This window comes from Chiroxiphia lanceolata, chromosome 13, assembly GCF_009829145.1.
Source record: "Chiroxiphia lanceolata isolate bChiLan1 chromosome 13, bChiLan1.pri, whole genome shotgun sequence".
In the NCBI taxonomy this organism is placed as follows: Eukaryota; Metazoa; Chordata; class Aves; order Passeriformes; family Pipridae; genus Chiroxiphia; species Chiroxiphia lanceolata.
Genome location: NC_045649.1, coordinates 10,827,132 through 10,854,681, shown reverse-complemented (window position 1 = coordinate 10,854,681; position 27,550 = coordinate 10,827,132). Strand labels below are relative to the sequence as shown.

General features: G+C 41.6%; 1 protein-coding gene across 1 annotated transcript in view; it reads right to left on the bottom strand.

Moving 5' to 3' along the window:
• TENT4B (terminal nucleotidyltransferase 4B) overlaps nucleotides 1-27,145 on the bottom strand; it is a 42,397-nt gene extending 15,252 nt beyond the window's left edge. Inside the window, 4 exon segments of the mRNA XM_032701200.1 lie at nucleotides 975-1,021; nucleotides 6,177-6,300; nucleotides 26,455-26,704; nucleotides 26,707-27,145. Coding sequence (XP_032557091.1) covers nucleotides 975-1,021; nucleotides 6,177-6,300; nucleotides 26,455-26,704; nucleotides 26,707-27,022 — 737 coding nt within the window. The 5' untranslated portion in view covers nucleotides 27,023-27,145.
• Nucleotides 27,146-27,550: the final 405 nt, after the last annotated feature.

Sequence of the window (27,550 nt, the reverse complement as noted above, 5' to 3'; positions counted from 1 at the left end):
TTCCAAAACAATCAAGCACAGTAAAAAAACTATCAGTCAAGTGGATGGGAGTATCTCTCTTGCATTACCAGCATCAAATCAAATTTAATTAAGCCTATGTAAAATCAATGAACAAAAAAGGCCAAGAATGAGGGCAAATGTGAAAACAGTGGGTATTTGTACACCTAACTTCTGGCTTTTCAAACAGACACTGAGCAATTCAACTTCTCTGCAACTCCTGAGACTAAAGCAGGTGCTAAACCATCTCTCAGGTCCTTTCATTAACAAAAAGAGATGAAATGACAACAAGGGTATCCATTGCCTGCAGTCAGTGTTAGATGTCCTCACACTCCTGAAGTAGGAACTCGTTCAAGTGTTATCCTCAGAATTATGCTACTTAAATGTGTTTGTACCCTGCAGCCATTTAAGCCTTTCATTTCTCTTTAATTGTTAAAAATACTTCAATTTCTACACAGAAGATACTATTGTCCCTGAGTAGTGATTTTTCTTTATGAAAACTAGTAACAAATTTGGAAAAGGTATGTGTTGACTATCGTACAGATTTCACAAAAGAAGACCGAAAGGAAAAAGCCAATTCTGTATGTAATCTTTTCTCTTCAGTGCTAACACTAACAAGGCAATGTTAAAGGTTTCAATTTAATTATCTGTGGAGACAAAATTTAGCTTTTCTTTTAAAGCCAATCTCTTCTTTTGTTATTAATGAAGCCAAATCACAACATAAGCTTTTTCTGACCACATGGTAATTCAGATCCTTTTACTCATACATGCAAAATCTATATAGTTGTGTTATAGTTAATATTATTTACTGTATTCCTGTACACTTCGCAGAAAACTAATATCTTAACACTTTCTTAATGTAACAAGTATCAACACATGTAACACAGACACTAGGAGAGCAGATAAATCACCCAGGGGTACTGTTTCAACAAGTCATCTTTTCTCTTGTACAGAATTTACACTGAAAAATTACTAACCTTGTAGGCAAATATAAACCAGTTTTAAAACTTCCAAATATCTGCACCTGAAACACAAGAAAAGGATATATATGAAAACAAATTTTCAGGCTTCAGAAGACAAACGAGTTCTATTAAGCTGCTCGTAAAGGCTGGCTATTGCTACCCTCCATTGGTAGATTTTGGTATTGCTGACAGGCACTTTGAACACTCCTGTTAAAGCATTCATATGTTCAGTGTACAATAATCGGCTGATCTCCATTGTTATTACCCATGAAACACTAATAACTTCGACTTTTCTATTAAAACAACTCCTTTATAATGCAAAAAAATTGTCCTCGTGATCAAATTTGGCAAAAACCCAGAACCCACATGATTTCGAAACACTTAAGGATGACAGAACATTTTAAAAAAACAGCAACAGCTCAATTTGGTTTTTGCTTTCATATCTCAAAGTATACCCTTCTGTTTTTAAGTATTTTCTAAGTTTAGGTCTGATGTATTTCCATTGCTTTGTATACTTAAAAAAAATTAATTATATCATATAAGCCTTTTTTTTTTTTCTGAATTACAAAGCAAGTAGCATAACTCTGTTTATTTCTGCTTAAGCAAAAAACAGTTTTGTAAAGCTTCATGTCCCAAAGAATTACTTTATTATGCTGGATTTTTACTATCACTGGAGGTGTAAATCATCAGGTTTTCACTGTAAGCTGTCCAAAACCTCGCTCCCATTACTCAGCCAAGCCTTGCGGGAGGTCGGACTCGTGCGCTGAGTCTCAAAGGGGGGCTGGTGAGACTTCAAAGTAAAAATATCTACACATTTGGACTAATTTTCAACCAGACAGTCTTCTGATGTGTTTCCTGGAGCCACCTTATACAGACTTGAGTATTCTGCTTTAATGAGTCTCATACACTAGCTTGATTGCCACCTATTCGGATGTCAAGTGACCCACTTTTTATGTTTTTCCCCTTCAGGATAAGAAAAAGGGGGAGACAGGAAGAGATGATGTTTTGCAAGTGTCTTAATACTTCAGTAGACTAAGAAGTAGTTTGAGTGCTTCTTCTTGGTTATTTTTTTTAATCACTTCATTCTTTTTACCCCCTCACCCCACTCCCAATAAAAAGGACATACACATTTAACATTGAAAGTTCATAGCTTCTCAAACCAGCAAAGACTGCAAGAGATGCCATAGAATGAGCATCAATATTGTACTAGATCTTAACAAAAGCATAAGGGCATCACAAAGCTAAGACTGTAATAATAATTATCATTATTTTTAATCCAGAATAATAATAAAAGCATCCTCTATGAAACAGGGTTCAGTCAAACCAGGATTTATTTGGCCACCAAAAACATCAGAAAATTGCTTTTGTACAATAAAATAACCACTGGTGGGTTCAGAAAAAACTAAATGTGCTTTCACATTATCAAACAAAACAGTGTGTTCAGCTGAACAGCAAAGAGAGCCTTTACTGAATAAACAACCCTGAAAGTATTCATAAACTTAGAGATACAACATATATGACCTTTACTGAAAGGAATGAGACAACATCTGCTCTTGTACAATAATTCAGAGTATGAGAAACACTGAACAATTCTAAAAGAAACCCACACCCACACTTCAACCTCTCTCTCTCACAAAATCTGTAAAGATAAAAGAGGAAGAATGGGAAATCAGAACACAGATTGTAAAGGATTTTGATTTATTATCAATTTGGAATTTAAACAGTTGAAGCTCTGTAGCCATGCAGGCATTTAAGGCATCCCAAATACAGGACTCTATTATGGCTTGTGATGTGAGCATTAGTTTTTGTGGTGTGCCAACACTGCTGATCATATTTTTATTCTACATGGACAGAGATATGGATTTGCACTCATAAGGTAACTTCACACTTCACAGTACTGCAATGACTCCTCCATGTTACTGTTACTATTTCTCCCACACTTCTGTGAACTTGTTCATGTTAAATTCCAAAGTTCCCAAAGGAGCTTTAATTATGGTATGTGCCCAAATACGTGCTCACTATGCACAACAGAACTTGGAAACCTACAAAAGTTTGGTAAATCCTTGTTACCAAAATACCTCTGTCAAAACACCATAGTCAATTTAATTTCCCTTCCTTCTACGTCATTAAGCAGAATTTCTGAGGTTTGTTGAACTAAACAGAGTTCATCTTCCTGCTTTCATTCCATCATAGTATTTTCATAACTAAAGTGCATGAAGTATGCAACGTTACCTCTTTTCAGATCTATGAGGTCACACAGACACGAAGCTGAGGACACTCTAGCAAATACATCCTAAATTCCACTGTGTAAGTATTTATTTGTTCAACAGTCAAATTTGCATATTCAACTGGTCAAAAATCTTTGTCTTAAAATGTTTTCATTTAATGTTTGGGGATGTTTGGTTTCAGCGTAATTAAAGCGTTTCTTATGGTCAGAGCCTTGCTGATGCCAAGAACAGTTCTCACTTACTAGGAATGTTTCCTTCTAAGCACATTCCCTTGAGTAAGAGAGCAAATGACACAATTGCTAACTTCTATAAATAAAGTAACAGTTTAGGGTACCTAGTTTTACCCCCCTCCATCTGCTTTTTCAGCCTTTTCCTAAGTGGAACAGGAGAGGGGAAAAAAAAAGTACGTGCTCAGGCACATTCCACATGTTCTCTGTGGAAGCCTGATTTCCCTTTTCTCGGTATCTGATTTTTAAAGACTGTCTTACCTATGTGTTTAGTGAGAAACTACAAACTAAATGTGTATGTTTAACTTACAAGTTTATTTTAGCTGGTTTGGCTGCATCTATGACTCAAAATGAACAGCTTAAACATTAACTCATCACTTTACACTACAGCTAAGGCTGAGGACATTGGACCAGATAACACTCCACCTTCTCAGAGCATGTACTCAAAACTTGAATCTTAGAAGTAGCTAAACCAACACAGATTACCAAAAGGTTAGTGATTAACTCAAAGGACTGAAAAATTACAACAAGAGACTGTCAAAGTTGAACACAGTTGAGTTCAGCAGTTCAGTTCCCAAGCTGATCTGATAAAGTAAGTGTCAGAAAAATAACAGCACAGTAACTTCCAAATTATAACCCGGCAGTCTGTTGTCACTGTTCAGTTCCCTTCTAGCCTCCAGAAAATGGAAGGACACACAAAAGGAGAATTCCTCCTTAATGTAACAACTGCAGACAAAGTGCAGTTGGGCTTTGAAGAACAGTTACTGACTTGAGAAAACGGGAACTGGCACACTCTCGCTCTCTAACATTTTCAAGCACAGCAGAGAAAGACAGTCCTGGCAGTTTTAACTGGCACTAATTGAAAAATGAACTTCAGTTTTCAACTACACAGTGTGTGCTTCCTCTTGGTCACATTACAGCTCAGCCCAGTGGTCAGCTGTGTCCTGTGCTAAGGCTTGTAAACTGCTTCCCCTTAAATAGATTGTGGCAACACAAATGTTTCAGTAGCTTAAAGAAAAACTATTTTCTCAAGGCCCCAAATACATATATATATATATATATATATATATAGGCACACATATATATATGTAAAAAATTATTTTTAATACAAAAGAGTTAACTTTGACAGATCAAGCTTGTCCTACAGAGTATCTCTGTAAGCACTAAGTCTTGTGCCTCATTCAAAGTGTGGGCGGTAACAAAGAGAGATCCCCTGGTAATAAATCCACACACCCCACTGCACTAGTTAAGTCTGCAGCACACAGACTTGCCTAGGAAATAGGAAATCTTCTCTAGGCTGAAGCAACCAGTGATTTTGGTGAAATCCCCTCCTACAAGGCACTAGCAGGGTGTATCACAGCATGCAGCTTCAGACCCACACTGTTTCCTATACCACGGCCTGTCAGACTGACAGCCCACTGCTCCTAGTCTTGATTAGGGTCTGCCTCACTGTTTCACTGGTTAAGAGAGCTGTACAACACCTATGACACATGCTAAAGTCTCTTACACAGTTTCCATGGAAAGCTTACTGATTGTACCCAAAATTCCCAGATACAGGTAGTAATGCCTCCACCAATTCCCTCTAACCGTGCAAAGGCAGCTACCGCTGAGTGGAGAGTGCTCCTTCCATATGATACCTTACTGATACATTGTAACAACAAACACCTTGACAATGTGAGTATATTTTACACACAAAACCACACACCACATACATAGGGCTTATACAGAATTCATATTCTGTCATATTCTGCCAATTTCTAGAAACGCATTCCAAAAAAACAGGTTAAGAAGACTTGAAATGAACTGGGGATTTAAGTCACTCATGTCAAAATATTATCTTTTACTGTAGCAGGATCAAAGAGCATTCCTTATACTAGAGATTCTGCTGTCTGAGTTTGGTTTGCTATTCTGGCTCACAAGCCCTTATTTTCAGTTACTGTTATCTACAAATAGATGACTACAGCTACAAATCTGCATTCTGGAAATGAACACTGTATTAGTTAGAGGAATACAATTAAACTAGATTCAATTATGCCAGAAATCCAACTGTGTCCCCATAAAATCATATTGACTTGTAAAAGCAACTTCTCTGTCTTTTCTTTAATCCAACCTTAGCAAAAAATGCTTAGCTCTGCACAGGAGAAACACTTGTTTCAAATGAGCAAGTACTACCAAAACCCATCTTCAGTGGGAAGAGGTGTTACAGTTCAATACACAGATCTACAGATTTGTTTCTTCCTACACAGAAACTCCTGGCTTTTTTAAATTTGTAAGATATGCAAATTTAATTTAACTGCCCATTAAATATACCATGGTCTATGTAATGGGGCACTGCTGGTATTCCACCTTAACAGATTTATTTAAGACTGCAGGATCTTTGGACGAGAAGCACTGCTACTAGTGAAGACATGAGTTTCAGAAGATTTTTTTTTTTAAATAAAATACATGCTGCATGTCTGATATGTTCCCATTAATCTTAGTAAATTAATATTCATGAGACAGAATGTGGCCACACCTTATGCCCTTTCTGTGACTACAGCAGGACTAACTTGTCTTTGGTCCTATGTGTGACAGAAAATGTTAACCTGTATTATTCTAGAAAGAAAGATCAGCTCTCTCATTTGACCAGAAGTCTTTTTGTGGTTTTTGGTTTTCTTAACATGGAAAAATAAACTGTATTTTCAGTATTCAGTATTTCATGAAGTAAACAGGTACAAAACATTGCTTTTATAAATTAACAAATAAAACAGTGTCCTACTCACATCTGCATTAGGCCAGAGCTCTTTGATAACGTTTTCTATTCTGGTCACCACTTCCATCCGCATTCTTTCTTCTTCAGGTCTGGGAGACATATACTTATAAAAGTCAATGATTTCCTCATGAAGACTAAGAAAGAAGAGAAAAAAAAGAACGAAAAGTCAGGAAAAAACCCCACAGGCGAATGACATACCAACTACTCTAATCAAATATGCTTTTTAAGCTCCTAGTTCCCAATTTCCTCAAGGGGCAGTTTTAGAGCAGCATGCAATTAAAAAAAAAAAATCCACATTCACAACGCTTCTTAGTGTTTCGTTTCACGTTAGCTTCTCATACCAACAGGTCAATATTGCACTTCATTTGCTAAAAGCGTGGAAGCAAATCTAAATCCAAGTGCCTCCAATTCACATTGAAAGTCACACTCTATTTTAATGCCAGCGTAACACACAAATGGTTCAGTCCTCAACTATGACTGCAGCTGTAAGCTCTGAGTACACACTTCACAAAAATTTAAACAGGAGGTTTTTAGCCAACACTTCCCAGTCAGCCCCTTGGCACCAGCCAGGGAGTTTCAGGCAGCAGTCTGTATTCAGTACCACACTTGCAAAAGTTGTCAGTAATTGTGCCAGTACCAGAGCTAGAAAAACTGCTTTTTTATCTGCTCACAGAACTCACATAAACTAGAAATGCACTCTCCCCCCATAACCCCAGAAAATAAGTAGTACACATGCAGCAGCGGTGGCTCAGAAGAATAAGTGACTGACAGACAGTTAACCCATATATAGTTTACTCTATTACATGTGCTTCTCACAGTCAGTAAGTTATGTTTAGCTTGCCTATGATGAGAGCTAAAATAAAAATGTCTTCATACAGTGCTACAAATTTCTGTGCTCCTGTAGTACCATAAACACATCATCATCTTGACAAATAATGTAATTCCAGCCACAGAGTAACTACATTAATTTCGTTTCTTGCAATGACCACTACAGTAGTAGCTAGTTATCTTTAAAAACATGCTGTTTCTAGTTACCACGTACAACTGCATCTCTCACCAAAGCTCCGAGGGACCATCAGAAGAGATCCATTTATTAAGAGCAAGCTGAGACAGGGAATCTAATACTTCCCCACTGCACACACACCTAAATAAATCAAACGTTAATAACTGAAGTTGTACACAGGTGTCAAAAAAACTGATTAAAAAATCTGATAGTTGTATTTAACAGAGTCAGGGGTAGGGAAAGAACTCAAACCATCTGCATTGAGTTCTTCAATACTGCAGAGTTATGAACAACACGAACTTCTCTCCCCACAAACACCCCTCCCAGTTAGGGGAATAGTCACAAAAGCCTGGCAACTTGGGGTGGCCACCATGACAGCTCTGTATAGACAATGCAAAGAGGAAAACTCCTCTGACAGAGGAAATTTCTTACCTCCTTCCACAACTGCTTTCTTGCTTTTCCTTGGAAACTTATACCTCAGAGTTAAGGTGCACACTCCAAACCAATCCCTTACACCACACTGACTACTCTGCCTTCAGCTTTTCAGACATCTCCTGTTCTTCTACTCTTCACTGCTATTCCACATGTTGGCACTTAAACTTTCTTACAGCTATTTTCCCAGTGTAAGTACTGGATTCAGGTGAGAAGCATGTGATAAAGGACAACTTGAACACTCCAGTGACCAAGTTCACTCTCTGTCCTCACTGCCAGTCACACGTACTGAATTCAATTTAGTCTCCACATGCCCGACCATTAAGCTAGCATTCAAAACCATAAGCAACAAGGAAAGTAGTCAAAAAACCAATAATTAAACTCTTGAAAATACAAATTATTTTTCAACTGAAATTTGGAGAACCAGCTTACACGAAGACTGGGAGTTAGATCTGTCTTTTTGGGCTACACACTGGGGAATTGATCAAGAAACACAGCCCCACTTCTGCCTCTTCTCCTCTGGACTAGCTGGAAAGACTGGTTACATCCACAAGGCACATGATTTGCCCCAGAGCAGTGTTTTTAGTAAGGACTGAATGCACATGTGCACTGAGACATGAGGAGTGACACCGTGTTCTCTGAGGGCACTGAAGGGCATGAGACATGCTGGGATGATACCAAGGGACTATCCCTGGGGAGAAATTCATGTATGGCACAGCACAAATCCATACTGCCTGTCATTAGCGGGCCCAGCTGCTCTTAGGCTTCTGCTTTACAGGAGTTAATTGTTCCCCTGTCCCATCAGGGAACTTGGAAAGAACAAGGCAATCAGAAATGAGGTCCCCAAAGTGCAAAGAGAGCCAAGCCATACAGACACTGCAGTTCTCAGGGTACTTCTCCTTATTAACTCCACTGACACTCTTAATAGAGACAGTTATATCCTTTGGTGCACTCTTAAGAGGGACATAAAATAATGTATTGTCAGAACCAGATGTATTTCTTTTTCTAAACATAAATAACAGCCATCCCCATCTCTTCAAATGGGATCCTTCTTATTCTCAGGTAGTCATGAAAAGCTCTGTGGGAAAACAAATCAAGCTACACGCAAACACACAGTAACTTACATTACATAACATAGAATGTTACTAAACATGGCAGATGCAGAAAAAACGAAATCTGAACTTTTTCAATGATAGAAGAAAGGCTTAAAGACTACTAGAGACAGTTCCCATCAGCACACCAGTTGGAAATAGTACAGACACATCTACGTTTCATCTGCTGCAGGACTGCATGCTGACAGGACTGCCTGTGCTGCACAGAGCCTCGCTGTGCAGGAGGCAGGCAGAGGCTACAGAGGCTCAACACTACACCTGGAACAGTATTTCCCTGCCCTACAGTGGCTGCTGCCAAGAAATAAGAGAATGATTAATTAAAGCCAAGACAAACAGAAGTAGCCACACGCGGATTTCAGAGCAGTACAACATGACTTAGAGGCGTGACTCCAATTAATGTGGAGTTAACTCAAGCTGTATTGAAAATTAAAACTCAAGGTTATTCACTGTCTTAACATCTATTATAGTTGCTGTTTTCCAAAACAATTTGTTTGGATTAATGGAGTCTGTTTACAAAAGTCTCTAGTGAAATTTTCTATCTTTAGCAGAAATGAAGATCAAAGAGACCGAGATGTTCTTTTTGGCATCATAACAGTATTTTATTATTTAATTATTTAATACCGTTACATTCATTAGCTATTTCAGATAAAAGTCCTCAAAAGGAAACTTGTTTTTAGAAGGAAATTACACTGTAATAAACCTGACTTCACTATGGAAAGGTATTTCATTTGGCTTTATAGTCACACTGAAGCACACCAGCATCCAAGACCTACCTGGGATGCAAGGAGAGAATTCTTTGCAATGCATAAGAGAATTAGTTCACTTTTTTTTATTACAGTAAATAGCAGTAAACAACTGGGTGTTTATCCTGTACTTACAGAAATCCTAACACGTGGGGAAAAGAAAAATAAAATTGGCTCTTAGACTTTTTCTATCTTTAAAACAAAGTTCTACCTGAATCACAGCCTGTTTTCAAGCCTGGTAAGCTGATTCCATCAGAAATTCACAGACTGAATAGAATTATAGAGAACAGAAGCCACTCAATTTAGTGGATTATAGTGTCTGTTATGTTCACCTGACAGTGATGCATCATTAAAAAATAAATGATGGCTGCAAAAGTTGTAATCACGAGAATGACTTCTGATGGCAGCAACACTGAATAACCCCACAAGGAACACAAGACTGTGTGGGAGACTTTCATTTAGGTGAAAAGCCGCAGCTTTTGTGCAGGTGCAAGTATTGTGGAACATCATACTTTCTTAGTTTGATCACACCTTACTTTATTTTGTAGCACAACTTGTGGACTCTAAATGTGCAACTCAGGAATCTCAAACTAGTTTACATATGTCCAAGACGTTGTTATTCTGGAGTATGAATCTCACTGCACACCTGCCAATCAATTAAAAATAATCACGTACAAACAAAATGTCATTTCTGTTTTATATGCAGAGCACACAGAGAGATAATGTGGACAAGAACATACACTTTATTGTACACTTCAGCCACCTGACACATAAACCAGCATAACTCTCTCCTGCTGCAAGTCCAGGACTGAAACCAAGAGTGACACCGGGAGGCACGTCACTCTGTGAAACTCAACTGGAGATACTCCAAGTTTCACTTCCCTGCACGAGGATCCTGAGCAGAGTAAATGACCAGCCCACCACACTCACTGATTTCAGCACTTGGAGGAAGCCTCCTGGCCGAACCAGGGCTCAGCAGCCACAGCAGCAGCTGCCCCAAGTGGGACCATTCCCTCGGCCTCCCCGGGCAGCTGAGCAGCAGAGCCGAGTCCTACCCAGCAGAGCAGCCAGTGAGATCAAGATGACTCTGACTGGTTTCGCTTAATCACAGGAGAGCAGGTAAGTGTTGCCTTTGTGTGCTAACATGCCATGTTATACTTACAAGAATAATAAGTTTTAATCGAAAAATTTCCCGCTTTTGTCATTCTGCACTTGTGCTACACTCCTACTCTCCTCTGGCTCTTCTTCACTCTTCATTTCACAGGAGAAATTATGCAGGCATGCATGTTCTAATTTCTCTCATCAGGGCGTTACCTGTGGCTTCTACTCCAACTGTTAAAAATTCTGCTCATCCATCCCAAAGAGCTTCCTCTGCCTTGGGCGTATATATTCCTTTGCACAGGAAAGGCTATCTGCAACATCAGTGAAGATAATTTAAAATAATGGATATCAACCATACTCAAAAAAATCATCCAGTGCTTGTGCAATGCAATTTGGTTTTGGCAGGATTCTCTGAAAGAAGCTTCATTTTCAGAATGACGAAAATCTAAATTATTCAGAAACTCCGTGGATGGCGGGCAAAAGTAAGGGATGAACACACAGATGACTTTTGTCTTCCCAAACTCTATGCTTTGAGATGACTCACTTCTGATTCAAGAGTCTAATGATTTTATATCCACACTTGAAAGGGATATTTGCAACATACCCCTACAGCACCAAACAAGCCTTTTGTCTCTGAGTTTTCTTTGGATTAATAATTTCAACAGGACAGTGTTTAGTTGCCCCTATCATTTTAAGTCTCCTCTGGAAGAAAAGAAAATAAATCAAAGGCAACAAAGAGAAATACTGTAGATTTTCAGGATTATAATTGTCTTTGGGAAGAATGTGAAGAAGGAACCTGAGGTATTCTATCTCCTGAAAGCATCAATACTTAAGAGTCCAAACTGCATCCATCCCTCCACTCCCAAAAGGAAAGCCAGCATTGCACAGGAGAAGAGAGAATAACTTCAGTTTGAAGCTTCACAAAGTATTTTGCTAAGAAAAAGATGGCATTGGTAAATTCTGCCAAAACTTTAAAAATTTCATGAACTAAACAAAGGTTTTTCCCCTTGGACCCTACTTGGTCCTGAAGTGGTTTTGAACAACATTGTACTAAGGTAAAGGAAAGACACAGAGAGCCCGACCTTCCCTCTCCTCCTCACAACTGTATTGGGGAACCCAACAGCTTCCCAAATTGCCTTTCAATTTTAACACTGATCTTTCATAAGCTTAATAAAATAATTTCTAAATTACTATCACCATCTACATGTGTTGAATAATGAAGCAGGAACAACAGCAGACACTGTAAAGATCACAAATTATTTTCCCACCTACAAACTCAAGCAAAAGCAAACATTAGAGTAGTGAAGGGAACAGTAAACATGAAGCATCTGCTGAGGTCCTCTCCCTACCACCAGAGGTCTGCTGGGCCTCTGCAGCAGACAAATCCTTTTAATATTTGCTTGCTTAAGCTACTAAAAAAACACCTAACTGCATCTGCATGTGATTTAATAGGCAGTCAACTTTCGTGGTGACAGACACATCCGTTCTTATAAGAAAGTAAAATTGTGCATAATAAGGCAAACAATTTTCAAAAGCCTCAGAGACTTTGACCATCACTTTTTATATCTTTAGTTACTAAACCATATCAATACATTATAGGTCACATAGTAACCGTATTTTGAGCCACATATGCCCTATGGGAGCTTTAAAATGAAACATCCCAAAACATGTCCATAATAGTAACCTGACAAAGGAGGAAAGCTTAAGGAGCTGGGGTTTTGATATCACACCTTTTTTCTTCAGTTCACCCATTTGACTTACAGCTTCACAGACCATCTTTTCACAGTTTACCTAAAAACAGACATGCAGAAAAATCAGGTATTCCACCGCCACTAAAACTCAGGATATCTACCATACAAACAGTTTCTGAAGATGCAAATGGAGACTTTCCCTTGGCAGAGAGTGAAACAAATGAGATTCATTTCTGTCCCTGTTCTTTATAGCCCAGGTGTTTGTTACCAACTCCCAGCTTCCCAGCAACAGGGTCTGTTATAACAGGATTACACAACCCGCCCTAATCCATGCAGGGCAAAGTTAGCCAAGTTAAATCCCACCACCTCCATGGTTCAGCTAAAGCAGCCAACTTCTCCTAAGCACAGCAGGGAGCCCGAGGAGGACCCATCGCTCCCATCCTGCAAGGGGTGGAAAGAGGTCAGTGGAAGAAACACCTTCAATTGGCATTTCTACACCCAGACCACCTCTGGGCAGCTTTCAGTGTTGGGTCACTCAGGAACATCTTGCCCTTTCTAACTAATAGCTGTTGTCTGCTGAGTAATTCACAGAATTGCCTTTTAGGACCGAGGGAGGGCAAAATTTCCACAGATAAGTAAATGATTCAGGAACCCTGATCCTGTTTTCAGGACTAATGTCCTTAGGGATTAATCTGATTATTATACTGAGTTTGAAAACATGAAGTTAGTTTGTTCACTTCCAGAAATTATGGTGGAGTGATTATGCACATTTCTTCAAATGCTGTGAAGGAGAAAAAAAAAAAAGATGCCACCAAAGTTACATTACAAGACCTACAATTTCTATCCTGTGCAAGTATTTGAAAGACTGTAGCATAGTCCCCTCTTTCTTCCTCCCTATCAATTCCCATTCCCCCAAAATCCCTCAAATTAATGTATTTTTTTCATTTATTTTCTGGATTTTACATTAATTTATGGGTTTAACTGTATCATAAAAGGCACTAATGTAGTACTGCTTTATGGAAACAGCCTTAGTGTAGTAAAGACATTAAAATACTAGAAAAAGAAGAAATGTGGACAGTTCTTTTCAATTATTTAAATTGTCATCTCCATCTTTTCAGTTTTTTATTTATTTTATAGATCCTTTGCTTCCATCAGGATGAATACCATCTTCTTTAAACTGATACAAGTTACTTCTATTAAAACTCTCTAACACATTCTTTAGTCAAGAAGTAATGTAGAAGATCTTTTTTCCTATCAAGGTAGAAGTGAGTATTTTTTGTCTGTTTATAAATTTCGCTGTTTGCCTTGCCTCCCTAAAACACACTCAAATGTACTAGAATTTTTCCCACTGAAATTTGTCTTATAAGCGGGAGAAAAATTCTACTGAACTTTAATTATAAATCAGATGCTTGAATTAATCCTACCAACAAGCCACTTGAAGTGTAACTCTGTGACTGATCCACTGGTTTTTAAACCTATGCCATATGCATGCTCAGTCTTGCTCTCTATTTTTACAGCATTTCCAGCAAAAACATCAAATGCCAACTGGAAAGACTGTTTTGAGAAATACTCTTACTTCCCACTGCCTTTTTTTTTTTAATCACACTGTACATAAAAACAATCCAGCTGAATCACTGCATGTGTGGGAATAACTTTCTATTTCTTCCCTGGGAAGTATCTACATATCATCCCTCCTTCCCCTATCTCTGTAAGCAAGTGCTGTGAGAACCTCCTGCTTCTCTTCTCCCGGGAAATGGGGTGCCAAAACTGCATTTTGCTAACAGAGTGAAAAAAAAAATTGGGAGAAACTGCTACCTCAACTGTGCTGAAAGAAAAAGTACTAACAAAAGAACAAGATGAAGCAGGAGAAAAAGGTTTTGTGCAGGAAAAACAAAGTGGGAAGAGCAGCAACGGGAAATAGCTGATTTATTTCATAATGACAAAGAGACTTCAACATTAGCAATATCTAATTATCTTGAAACACACCAGTAATTCCAACTTCTCCTATAAAACAGTGCCACAAGTTTTTCTTTAGCTCAATTGCAAAAAAGTGTTAGTCTGCTGGAACAGTTACAAATACTAGCTATGCAGTTTGCAACCTCCTCATTTAAAATACAGATATGTATTTTTAAAAGCGCTAAAGTTTAAAGTGCAACTATTAACATGCACTTCAGACTTTCTGTAATTACAACTTGAGGTAAACTTCCAAACAATGAGAACCACAGACAAGTCAAAGGTATCTATTTTCTACAGTGGGGAATTAGTAATTCCTAAGCCTGCCAATTCCCCTTGCTTAAAAATCTCTCACTCAAAAAGATCAAACAACAGTTTATAAGTTGGGTTTTTTCAAAACAAGAGCTTAACAAGAAGTAAAAGTAACTATCAGTATCAATAGCAGTTCAATCAGTATTAGCTGAACTTTCCCAGTAACACAGCAACTTTTGGGTTAGAGCTCTAACAAAAGCTACAGCCACTAAATTACTGTAACACTTGCGAGCAGCTCTGACCCCTTCTGAGCCAGCACAACAGCTAAGAGCAGGGACTTAAAAAGAAAAAAGGAAGGTTTATTAGATCAGATCAGTTCTGCAAATCTCACCAATGGTGTTACTATTAAACCAGAGCAGAAGGAAACAGCAGGTCAGGTAATACACCTTTCTGTCTGTCTCCATAAGCCAGGCTAGCACAGTTCTTTATACATCACTAGTACGCTGCTCCTATTTTATTAGAGTAACAAATATTATCACATAAACAAACAATCTGTGACCTGCCAATAACTGACACCACATGTTATCTGGGCAAAGGCGAGACTAACACGCTCCTAGCAAGCTGATGAGCACTTCTGGTGGATAACATGGGCTCAGAAAAGTCTCCACCTGAGGACTCTGATGGGCGCTAAAATCCCACAGCACAGAGCTTTGTGTGCAGCGGGTCACCCAACATGAAGCCTGGCAAGCCTTGCACAGGTTTTCTCACACAGAACAGAGTGGAGAAGAGTCCCCTACTTCCACACACACAGCGAGTTCTGCCTGGCAAATATTTATGACTTGATAAATTATATGACTCGAAGGATTAGTGAAATGAAAGGAAGAAGAGCAATGTAATTATCAGCTCCCGTCTCCTCCCATCAGAGTTGATTCAAACTTTCAAATGTTCACCTCAAACAAGCGCACACCAGTCCCCAAGACAGAAAAGACAGTATGACAATGCCAGGCTTACAGTGTCACCTCAAAGCCAAGACAAAAAGCTGTTTGAGGGCTGAGTTCCAGCCAGTGCTGCCGGCACACTTGGCCCCACGGCTCAGGAACACACACCGAGTGCGCACCATGTTAACTCCAGAAACCCTCCTCACATCCACCTGTGCAGCCAGCCTGCTTTTTAGCTGCTAAGTAGGCAGAAGAACCAAGAACAGAGTAAAACTCCAAACACCTCTCTTTCAGTAACACGAGATCAAACTTTAAATAATTTAATCTAAAAATATTAAGTCCAATAACTAGCCAGAGTTGCAGTTCGTTAATAACTTTTCAGGTCCAGAATAAGATAATTTTCAAATTAAAACTGAAGTGCCAGTATGCCATCTGGAAAGTCAATGCAGATTCCCAAGGCTTTCCAGCATCTTCTAATACTCACAGTTTTTTAGGTGGCCTTTTTTTTTTTTTTTAAAGAGGAAGGAATTTTGCACAGCACTTTGGAACATTGAAGGAATACAAAAGTGAGTCACAAGTTACTTTGGTACATTTCCTATACTAGAAGTACTCAAAACTTCTTAAGAAAAGACCTGAAGCTAGCAATTACAATTAAAATCACAAGGCTTTAAGTTTGTAGGTTAAATTTATATTCCTCAAGCAAAATGGACAGTGAGTCCAAGTTACCTGTTTCAAGGTCAGAACAAGCTTATCACCTGTTTATTACTTGTCATTGCACTTCAGTGACACTGCTACAGTACCAATACAAATTTAGATGCACTGCTGTCATACCCAGGCAAAACTAAAATCACAGATGTGGTTCTCCCTCACTTCCAAATGCTTAAAACCAACTGTACTGGGTGCATTTTGAAGGAGGAGGAGGAACAATCACACATAATATGGCAAAGGTACAAGGAACATTTCAGGTAACTTTTTACTTTGATGAATTGTTATCTTTACAGTAGGGGTGTGAACAGTGAACTATGTTCAGATTAAACAATGCAGTATTCATTTTGGGACTCATGATATAGGAATATGCTCCCTTAAAGGTATATATTAGAAACTATTTGTTCATCTTCTGGTTTGTTCTCTTGTGCTCAGATACTCCTCCTTGCAAGGGAGAAGGCACAGGTACCAGAAACACCATGGGCTGGGAGAAATAACAGCAAAGTATTTTGGAGTCAGTAGCATCTTTTTGCTCTGCTTATCATTCCAGGATAGAAAGCTACAAACAATAACCATCAAAAAAGGACACTGCCTAAACAGATCACAGAAAAATGCTTCCTGTGGTCACCTCTATCAGCCCAGTGACAAGACATGGACACTCAAGAGCTTCAGTGTCAGGAACTGCAAGAAGTGCTTCTTCCTTGAATGTAGCTGACAGGCCTCGTCCTTCACATTATCCAGAGAACTGGGTCTCTGACTAACCCTGTGGATCAAATCATGGAGTTTATCTTCTTTCTTTCCCCTGAAGCTTCAGCTAGTACCTCCGTCAGAAAAGTACCAATATAAGCTCAGACAATTTTTCACTGAGATACCAAAACATGAGTCCAAAAGATTAAAATTCAGACACCAATATATGCTGAAAGATGACTTATTTAAGATTTCACATGACTACCTCAGTTGCTGGGTTCTGCTTGGACATAATGACAGAAGAATCAGCACAATGGAAAAAAAACGGACTTGTAATGGCCAAACCCAGACCTAGTATCACAAAGGTGACCACTGGAACACACTCTAGGATGGGGCATCCCTGGCATGGCACATCTCCTCACGCCATCCACGTGTTGTGCATTAACAAAAGTAGGAAATGGAGAGTGAGAGGCTGTTCAGAGCTCTCAGAAACCCACTCAACATTCATCCGACTCGCTGAAACCACACAAAATAATTTGAAGATCAAGTAAAAGTGTCTAGCGTCCCCCAAAAATGAGTAGCAGATGCAGCAGTGGGGATGGGCTGTAAGAGAGCCGTAAGAGGGTCGCTGTGAGCTTCACAAACTGCTAAATCAATAGCAACTGCAAGAGCACGTTCCAGCATGCCTGAAGCAGGTTTGCCTCAGAGGAGCAAAGGCAGAATTGAACTATTCCAGCATATAATGTTCAGTGACTTAATGCCTACAGGCAAATACCACATTGCACAAAAAACAAGAGAGGAAGTGTGTTAATACAGTTATTCTCTTCATTTGCTCCAAGGTGCTGTTAATGCCAGGAGCTGACACTGTTACTTACATTGAAACTTTATCTTTTACCACCTGTATGTGCCCTGTCACATTTGTCCAGGTTGTAACACGAACAGCTTCAGAAGATCACTGGTTAGTTCAAACTTAGCTAGAAAAATGACTGCAGCTGATGTAAATAGAAGACAGCAATAAAAACAGGACAGTACTATCCCTTCTCCCACATCTCAAAAACTACCCCATAAGAAGAAATCTAACAGCTTGATGAGGCCAACTTCTTTTCCACCTGATGTCGGAAGCAGAGGTACATGTAGAGAAGCTGCTTACCTCAATAACAAACTAGTTCTTCAAGGCAAAAATCAACATGAAAATTTTCTCATGTGATTACCTGCCAAGTATGACTACTACCAGGAAAAATCCCCATCGACAAATGAGCATAAGATGCTGAGCACAAAACACAACCAGAAGGCTGAGTATATATAAAAGATCCTCAAGCATGTGAGTTGAATCACCCAACTGAAGAGTGTGATATAACAAAGCAAAAATCAAATCAAATAAACCACCATGACCTCGTTTTTCTTAGCCTGATTCAGTACTATGACCCAAGACTGCGATTTGCAATCATGACCATTATTCAGATGAAGATAATTCCTTCACCACATTATGTTGAACTTAATACTTTGACCAGCAGCTGTGGAAAGCTTGCCAACCAGGAGTACCTCTGAATATATAAGAGATAAAGTCATGTGCAAGGCACAACTCCTTCACACCATTTTCAAAAACGACATGCATACTTATTTTAAAGTCAAAATCTTACTGAGGGAGAAGGGGGAGGAATGCAGATGCAAATAAAGGAGTATGCTTTGTATAACAACTCTTGAAACAAAACAAACAAAAAAGACCCCTCAAAACCAGAACAAAACACAATTGCTTTCTGTAACATACAGGAAAATATCAGCTGTTCCTAAAGTAACATAGGAGGCGAACAGTTCTAAAATTAACAGTGAGATTTAAAAAAAGCTTAAGAAAGTAAGTTATCACACTTCCTCAGTTCAGATCAATCACAACATCAAGAGGTCAGGCAAGGTCAACAAGCTTTGATTAATGACTTGCAGTCTTCAGACTACACACTGACACATAACAGTTGGACCAACACCTCAGTCATCACAGACTACAGCACGATATTCCTGCATGCTGTATTCTAGCTGTATTCTTACTCTAATTACCATATGACAGTATATGAAGGGCTTACCTATATTGGTATTTGCAACAGGTTAATTCAAGTTCTTTCAGGTGTTACTGCACCCGGAAACAAAGTAATGGTAAGAAAGCACATGATACTTTCAGTGGCTGTACTTAAATGTAACTGGAAACAAATCCACACTGAGTAAAGATAATGAGCCAATATTGCTACTTACCTACACACCTCTCATTTATCATATAATACTATCCTCATTTCTCTGATTTGGAAGTTCCTAGAGGACTCTAATGTTTGCATTTGTCCACTGTTATATCCTATTACTTACAGAATCACAACACTATTTCCTCCGTGCTGTCTAACAACATCTTCAATATAGTGTTGCCTACTTCTCCCCTAAGAGACCACATTGACAACATGGAAGAGCGGAGATGCACAGACACTCACTTTGATCCTGCTACCATTGTTTCCCAGCAAAAATCCTAAAAAATGCAGTGGAAAAAAAAAAATTGCATTATATACACAATACAGTATGGTGATGGAGAACTCCACACCAGAAAGCTTTCTCAAGCAATTGTAGCAAGACTTTGCCTCTTTCACTGCACATTGCTTTTGAATAATTCAGATGTAGTTCTCCCGCCATGGAGGACATTATGAGACTGTCAGAGAGGCTGGTCTGGAATGAGGTCTGCCAAATAATCTTAATTGTCACCACGGGAGGAAGAAAATTAACAGATGTTGCTGATGCACCAGCATAAGACATCCTCAGCCCCAGTGAGGCAGCCAGTTCACCCTCACACTGAGCTGCTGTGCTAGAGCTGCCCTGGCACAGCTGCCTCCCACCCGTGACCCATCCTCAGAGATTAGTGGCCCCGGGGGCAGCCAAGGGACACAATCAGCTCGTGGGATGTGGGGCTCAGTCTCACACAGATTTTGTGACACAGCTTTAAGGGTCAGGAAGACAACCACCAGGGACAGGTAGTATCAGAAGACCCGTACTGAACGCAGCAATACTAACATTGATCGCGTGACTACGATACAACACGTGAGGATCACCAACACAAAGTTGTTGAAAAGATTAATACCATCTCTAGAGATCTGCAGGGGAGGTTTTTGTACAAACTTAAGAACAAGAGTTCTGATGCCTCAATCCATATCTGTCTCTTGCTTTGATATCATAAATTCGTAGTATTCCCGGAAAAAAATCCTGCTGTGTTATCTATTGTTGGTAAAGTTACAAAATGATTAAAGTTCAAATTGCTCCTTCTATAGCTTTGTGTCACCTAGGAAAAATAACTGAAGCCTACATCCAGTCCACTAGTTTTCCTCTCTTTTTCTTGCTTATAGAAATATATTCTTTAGCCCCAATTTCTAGGCAGAGGGACAGAAAGCAATACTCAAACAGGACTGACATCTTGAGCGCTCTTTGGCAGTTCATCCAAAAAGATAATTCAAAAAGACAATGTTCATAATTTAAGAATTCCCAGCATGTTCAAATAATGAATTAGCATGTCAACTGCTCACTGAGAAAAGCAATGGTATTTATTTGCTCATAATATGTATTGTGCAAGATTTTCACTGGTTATGTTGCTATATCACTACCAGTACACACATCCCTCAACATAACACCTAAGCTGGCTCTGGGCCACATTATCCTACTGCTGCCAGTTCCAACATCCAGCAAAGAGAGTGTAGGAACCACTGTTTTACATCACATACAACACAAACAACAAGCTTTGAAGCAACAACCTCTTAAATTTTGGCATATGCATTATTTTGGGAGCACATACACCATATTGAAAGATTTGTTCAGAATCCTCACATTATGAGGTCAATAAAACAAAAATATTAAGTATTTCTATTATTGCCTATTTTAATGGTAAAGTTATGTACACGACTTCTGAAAACCATATTTAAGAGTTTTGTGAATTCCCAAAGTGAAAAAAAAGACCTCATACTCCAATTTTAAATAAGTGACTAGAAACTAACCAGGAACAAACTAGCATAGTGAGATAGCATTAAAAAAAAATTGAAGGGGAGAAAAAAGCAACAGTGTGCTCCCATGATACATGTCTCCATCTACTTGTATTCCCTAGGACTGACAATATGATCTTAGGCTTCTTAAAGCTGACCTTGAGTTTAGTTTGACAATTAAAAAATATGAGCTACAACCCCAATATGGTTTAATATAATACTAATAAAGATTCAGGGTGAACAGATCCTCTTTCTTCAATGCCTACTGCTACATAAAGCACACAGCAGCTCTCAGGAATCAGCAAGCACACGAGAAGGAATGACATGCTCTTCCTATTACTTAATATAGACATCTCTATCTACCAAAAAAAGTCTGCCAAACTTCTGCTCCTTATATAGCCACTCCAAGGTAAATAGGTATTCAAGTCCCAAACCAAAGATATGAATTGGAGAAAACAGACCAGTTCACAGGAATACATCCACATGCTGTTTCCTTGCACGTGTAGAAATCAGCAGCCTCTGAAGTCCTCCTTAAACTGTTTAAACAAAACATGCTGAAATGCTGGCCCCATTCCAAAATTCTGCAACCTCAAGCAATACTGCTGTATAACATGCACAGTATATTTCTTAAAGGTTTCCTCAAACTGCCTTTGGTCCATCACCTTCATTCCCTAGTAAACGTGTTTCTCTCTCCCAATCCCTCCAAAAGAAGTCATTTCTTACTACAGGAGATTGTGGGGAAATATCCGATTTCACTTCCATAAAACACAGCTGACTGGCTTCAAGAGCTGCACAAGCTGTCACAAGGGTACTGCCAGGACAGTGCTGTGGCATGACTCAGGATGAGACAGGGAGCGACAGTGGAGCTCATCCGACGGGACACCAAAAGGATCTGCACTGGAGTTACATCCCTGCACTTCTGTCTTACAGCGACACACACAGCTACAGAGTGAGGACAGAGATCTGCTCTAAGAGGCTTTTAGAGAAAGCAAGCAGATCTGTGTCTATGAATTCTTCCCAAATAACTCCTTTTTACATGTGATGTACATAGTGAATTCACCTGGAACCTAGGTCTCAATGTACATGAATTCACCAAATCCAAACCACATGCAACTACTATAACAAGAAGACACATGAAGAAGTTATGCACACACCTCCTTTTTGTTTCACCAGGAGTCAATCTGTGCACAAAGGTGTTTCACTTATGTGGAGCATTTGTATCAAGTAATGCAACAATAAATCAAGCACCACCCCTGCATTTGATGTAAGCACTTCACAGTACATGACCAAAAAAACAACACAATTGATTAGGATTTTATCAGATTTCCCCAAGTCAGGCATTCAGGCTGGCTAGAGGTTTTGCTCCAGGTACACAGACTTGCTGTGCTCACACTACACTCAGCTCTTTCAGTTCAGGTTCCAGCTCATATGGAAATCATGCTGCCATGGCTGATACCATGCAAGGGCCTGAGCAAATAGAGCTGAGGAGACACTGGGCAAGTTATCACAAGCTGAGAGCTGCCTTTATGTGGCTCCTTGTCCTCTGGTCAGCTCATACCTGGGAGAAGGGGCTTGTGCCACCTTAATACACTTCGCTTCTTTGAAAAAAGAGACAGAAAGACCCGAGAAGCTGACAAACTCCACATGAAAAACTCACAATGGAATTTCTGTAGCAAAGATGTATGGCTTTAAGCTATTTTCTTCTCTAAAGTAGTTATAATTTTATTTCATGGTATCCTCTGTAATCCTGGGAAACCTTATATCAATTAAGCAGAAGTCTGCTAAAGTCCATGCCAACTAATTCAGCAGCATGGAAGGGTGTGAACGTCTGTGTGCACCTCCCACCTCTGGGGGTCACAGGATTCTCTCCCTTTCATGGAAGAGTTTCCATCAGTATTTCAAAACAGTATACATTAAATATTTCAAAAAGCGCTGTTTTCTATGTAAACCATGTTCCTCCTCAGCAGTACCCATGATAGATTTAACTCCTTAAACTCACGCATGAACTGCGTTTGCACCTTTGGCTGCAGATTATTGTGAAAATTAACCAGCTCCCTACAGAGTCCCCAGACCTACATCTCCTTCCTGGGAACTGTGTACAAACTGGACCCTTTCCTTTGGCACAAGAATCACAGAAACCAACAAGAAACATGCCAAACTTAAGCACAAGTCTCTATTATTGGGTTTTGTTACATTTAAGGCTTCTTGTTTCAGCAGTTCTTGTGTCACCTTTTCGCCAGGCTCAATCTAAACTTGGTGAAAGCTGTAAAATAGTATTTCAGTAACCCAACTACCTTTTGTTCCTTTCTAATTGTGACACTACTAATATTATTTACTGCTGCCCTTGGGACACACACACACAGACACACACAGAATCCCATCCAAAACCCCCAATCCATATATCTTCCTACATCCCTGAGTTTTTCTACTAACTACTCTGTCAAGGCAAATCCAATTAACTCTTTGAAGATACGTGTTAAGTCAACAGTAATATCATATGCGTGCTGTAAAACTTTTCATTCATTTTCTGCATTCTCTGTTCTTTCCAGCACTACTGTCTGATGAGAGAGTTCCCAGAGGACTCTCTGAATCCAACTGGTGCAAAGCAACTTGCAGATGATTTACAGTGGTATTTCACAAGTCACAGTTAAAAGTGCCACAACAAAGTAATGCAAACATCTGCATTATTAATAGAATTTCAAGTCTGAGAACTTAGACTGAGGAAAGGTATTAAAGATAGGCCAGAATAGGATGTATACAACACCACTATTAACTCCATGGGAGCAAAAACTGGCCACGTGTTGAATGTCCATACTTCAGCACAGGTAAATGTTAGCAAATATTGTGCAGGCTTTGTAAAAAATCTATCTTGAAATCAAAACCAATACTCTTGTGGGGGGTTTTTTAATTATTTGTCTATCTCTTCATATATCTAAATACCATTATCTAAAAGAGCAAGTTTCTTAAAAATTTAAAAAAAAATCCAAAACTTGACTTGAACACATACTTAAGCTTTTAACCAAAATCTCTATTTCAACCTGTTTACCTTACCTAAATTTTTAGACAGCTAGTTACATGCTGTTATGTGTTTACATAATCTGTCCAACAGGCTAAAAATTATTGGACTGTTTTCCCAGACAGCTGATCAATAGAATTGCACATTCAGAGCTGGTTTTGCACAGGCATACACACAAATTACATCCTTGCACTGGAAATATGAATGCCACATATCAGCATTCGACTGCGTTTGCCAGCAAATCAGGCCTCATCTTTCTGAAAGTGGGACTGTTCTACACCACCTGTATTCCAAAGATGCAAAATTTAAAGTGATTAACTGTAAAAAATTAAAGGATGGTATAGACAGAAAAGCACTTTGAGCCTTTACTACTGTTTCACAACTTGCATAGTAACAATCAGGGGAGAAAAAGATATCTGTTAACACACAAGTAATGCTGTAACAGCAATGCAGCTGTCTTTTTTTCCCCAACAACTGCTAGAAATAGCCCACACAAATTTGGGAATTTACGTTGGAAATAACGAATTTAAAATATTTACTTTAGCAACAACCTCATCTGCTAGGTTACAAACCTCTCTATCCATCATTACTGTCCAGGGTCTCAAGATGCAGACAGATGCCTTACAACAGAGAGTTAAAGAGAAACCTGCACTCAGGAGCAATGGCAGCACCTCCGTGCACACCAAGGCACAGGAGGCTTCACGTGGCCTTGCCAGCAGCCAGTCGGTCACACTGAAACCTTCACAGGGCATAAGCATTTTCTAGGCTTTCCTGGGAGGCTTCAGTTCCTTTTAGAAACTGTTTCCACAATTTTTCATTCAAGACTGTTAGCCAACAGCCTCTAAAAACTTTTGGAATTCACAGCATTTTGGAAGCAAACTTCCGTAATTTACGTGCTTCCACTTGGAGTTTGAAACTGATTCCACCAAAATTCAACTCTAGCAACACCTTGATTACTTTGGCAGAGTTCCTGTTATTATTAATATTTTTATTAACCTCTTGCTGAAACTCACCCTTTTCTCCCCCTATATCTTCCATACAGAAAAAGGTTTATGAATTTACAAGACAGAGAGAGAGTAAAGCTCTTCTATAAAATGTTCCTCAGCCTTCAAGTAAATAAGTTACAGGGTAGAATATAAACAGAGTCCAAAAACTAACTTACAAAAATCGAGTACTTAGTATGTTACTTTTAAGTCGTGTAAAGAAAGTTACAGAATGTTCCAAGCTATAGTGACTAAAAAAATTTAAAAAACCGTACTTCTGCAGTGTCATTTTATTAATTATTATAACCCCAGCAGTAAAGGCAACATAAGCGCTCACAAGAAAACAGGGAGGCAGAGGTGGTAAGAGTTTGTCTTCCAAAACAACCAGCAAATTTGACCAGTCATTTTGACAAGTCTTACAGAACAGAGATTCTGGAAGGCAAAGAGGTTGATGCTTTCTAGTGGAAGGGGGCTGAAGGTACAAACTGAGTACACAAAAACTCTCGCAACCCGGTCACAACTGATTTCTAAAATGAGCCCTTCCAGGCCTTCAACTGTTACCATGAACCTCCACCACACAGACCCTGGAGGGTTCAAGGCAAAGGTTATATTTTTCAAAAAAAAAAAAAATCCACAGAAGTTACCAAATGGCTTTTATCCAGGTCATCACTCATATCAAGAGCCATCGTGGTGTTTACAAAAAGAGGAGAGGAGGGCTCAAACCAGTTTTCAGGTGAACAGAAGATGAGCATTTGCTGCTCTCCATCTCCTGGGGCTCATGCAATGCCAACTGATGAGACCTAAGCTAGCACAAAAACATCAGGGACAAAATATTCAGATCAGCACATGGATTCCACAGTCAGAGATCCATGTCAACCATTAATATTCCCACACCGAACTCCATAGCTCACTACACATGCATGGAAGTTTATTTCTGAGAGCAGGTGCCTGCCTGCATGCACTCTGTCAGCTCTTAGAAAACACACTCCCCGGGAAATTACCTAGTCTGTGCGCTTTCTTTTAACGCCAGCAGATTATTATTATTTTTTTTCAAGTTCTAGTCCCTACCACGCCGTTGTTGCACAGGCAGCACAAAGCGTTAGAGGTGTGCTTGACAGCGCAGCGGAGGGCAGGCGTGCCGGCCCTGCCACCTCCCTCCCCCGGCCCCGCCGCACGTGTGTGAGCAGCGAGGGCACCACAGAGCTCCAGAGCAGGGAACACACCGCCGGCACAGCGCGGTGACAGCGAGGAGCAGCGGCCGGGAGCGCCCAACACGTGCACGGGCGGTGACAGCGGCGTGCCCGCGGAGCGCCGGTCCCTGCGGAGAGGCGCGCCCGCTCCGTGGGCACACACACGGACACACGCGGCTCTCCCGGCCCCGCGCAGGCCGCTCGGGCACCGGCGGGCGCAGCTGTCACTAGAACCGGGCAGCGACAGCCCGGCACCCACCGCCCGCCGCCCCGGCCCGGCCCCGCCGCCCCGGCCCGGCCCGCTGCGCCACCCGCCGGGCCCGCGGCCCAGCGGCCCCTCGGCCACTGCTGCCCGGCCACGGCGAGCGGCCCCGGGGCGGGGAAGGACCTCGGCCCCCGCCTCCTCGTCGTCGTCCTCCTCCTCCTCCGGCGGCCGAACGGGGCCGGGCCCCGGCGCCCCCCTTGCCCGCCCCGCGCGGCCGCTCACCCCACGACTCCCTGGCTGTAGTTCCTCTTCTTCCAGGGGGTGCCGGTGTAGAGCGGCTCGGCCAGGCCGGGCTGGGCGCGGGCGGCCGGCTCGTCGGCCGGGGCGGGGGCGCGGCCCAGCAGCAGGCTGTAGTTGAGCCCGAAGGTGCTGGCCTTGTTGTCGCGCTTCCTCTTGTTGCTGGCGGCGGCGGCGGCGGCGGCGGCGGGCGGCGCCCCCCGCGCGGGCCGGGCCCAGGCGGCGGCCCCCGGGGCGGCGAGGCCTGGCGGTGCCCGCGGCTGTGCGGGTTGTTGGCGCTCTCGAGCGGCAGGAAGTCGGGCGGGGGGTCGGCGCGGGGGGCGCGGTACATGCCGGGCGGGGAGGCCGGGCCGGCCGCGGCGGGGGCGCTCTGCTGCTGCTGCTGCTGCTGCTGCTGCTGTTGCTGTTGCTGCTGCTGCTCCTGCTGCTGCTGCTGCTGCTGCTGCTGGAAGTAGAGGTTGCGGACCCCCTGCGTGGTCTCCCAGATCTGCATCCACAGGCGGTTCGAGGGGCCGAGCTGCTCTGGCTGGAACCAGGCTATCCGGGGATCCATCAAACGGGGACCCACCCCGGCTGCTCCGCTCCCCGCGCCGCGCCGGCCGCCGCCGCCGAGACCCTGTCAGCGGGTCCCAGCGCTAATGGCGGCTCCTATGGAAGGGCAGCTCCGCGCCTGCCTGCTCGCTGCTGCCGCCGTCGCTCCACAGCCCCCGCCCCTCCTGGCGAGCGCGGCGAGGCGGGGCCGGGCCGGGACAGCCGCCGGCACGCGGGGCCGCGCGCAGCTCGGGGGGCGGCGGCGGCGCCCCGGCCGCTCCTCCGGCACCGCCGGCAGCGGAGCCGAGCCCGGCCCGGAGCCCGGCCCGGAGCCGGGGCCGGGAGGCTCCTCTCTCGGTACGGCCGGTGCGCGGCGGCCCCGCGGGGCAACAGCCGCTCTCGGGCGGCCGAGCCCTTGCACCGGCCCCACCGCTGCCAAACCCGCCGGGCACAGGGACAGGCGGACCCGCACCGGCGCCACCCCAACAGCCGCCGCTGCTCTCCCCTAAAACTCTTCTGAGGGTGGTCACAGATACTTCTGGCTCTTCCT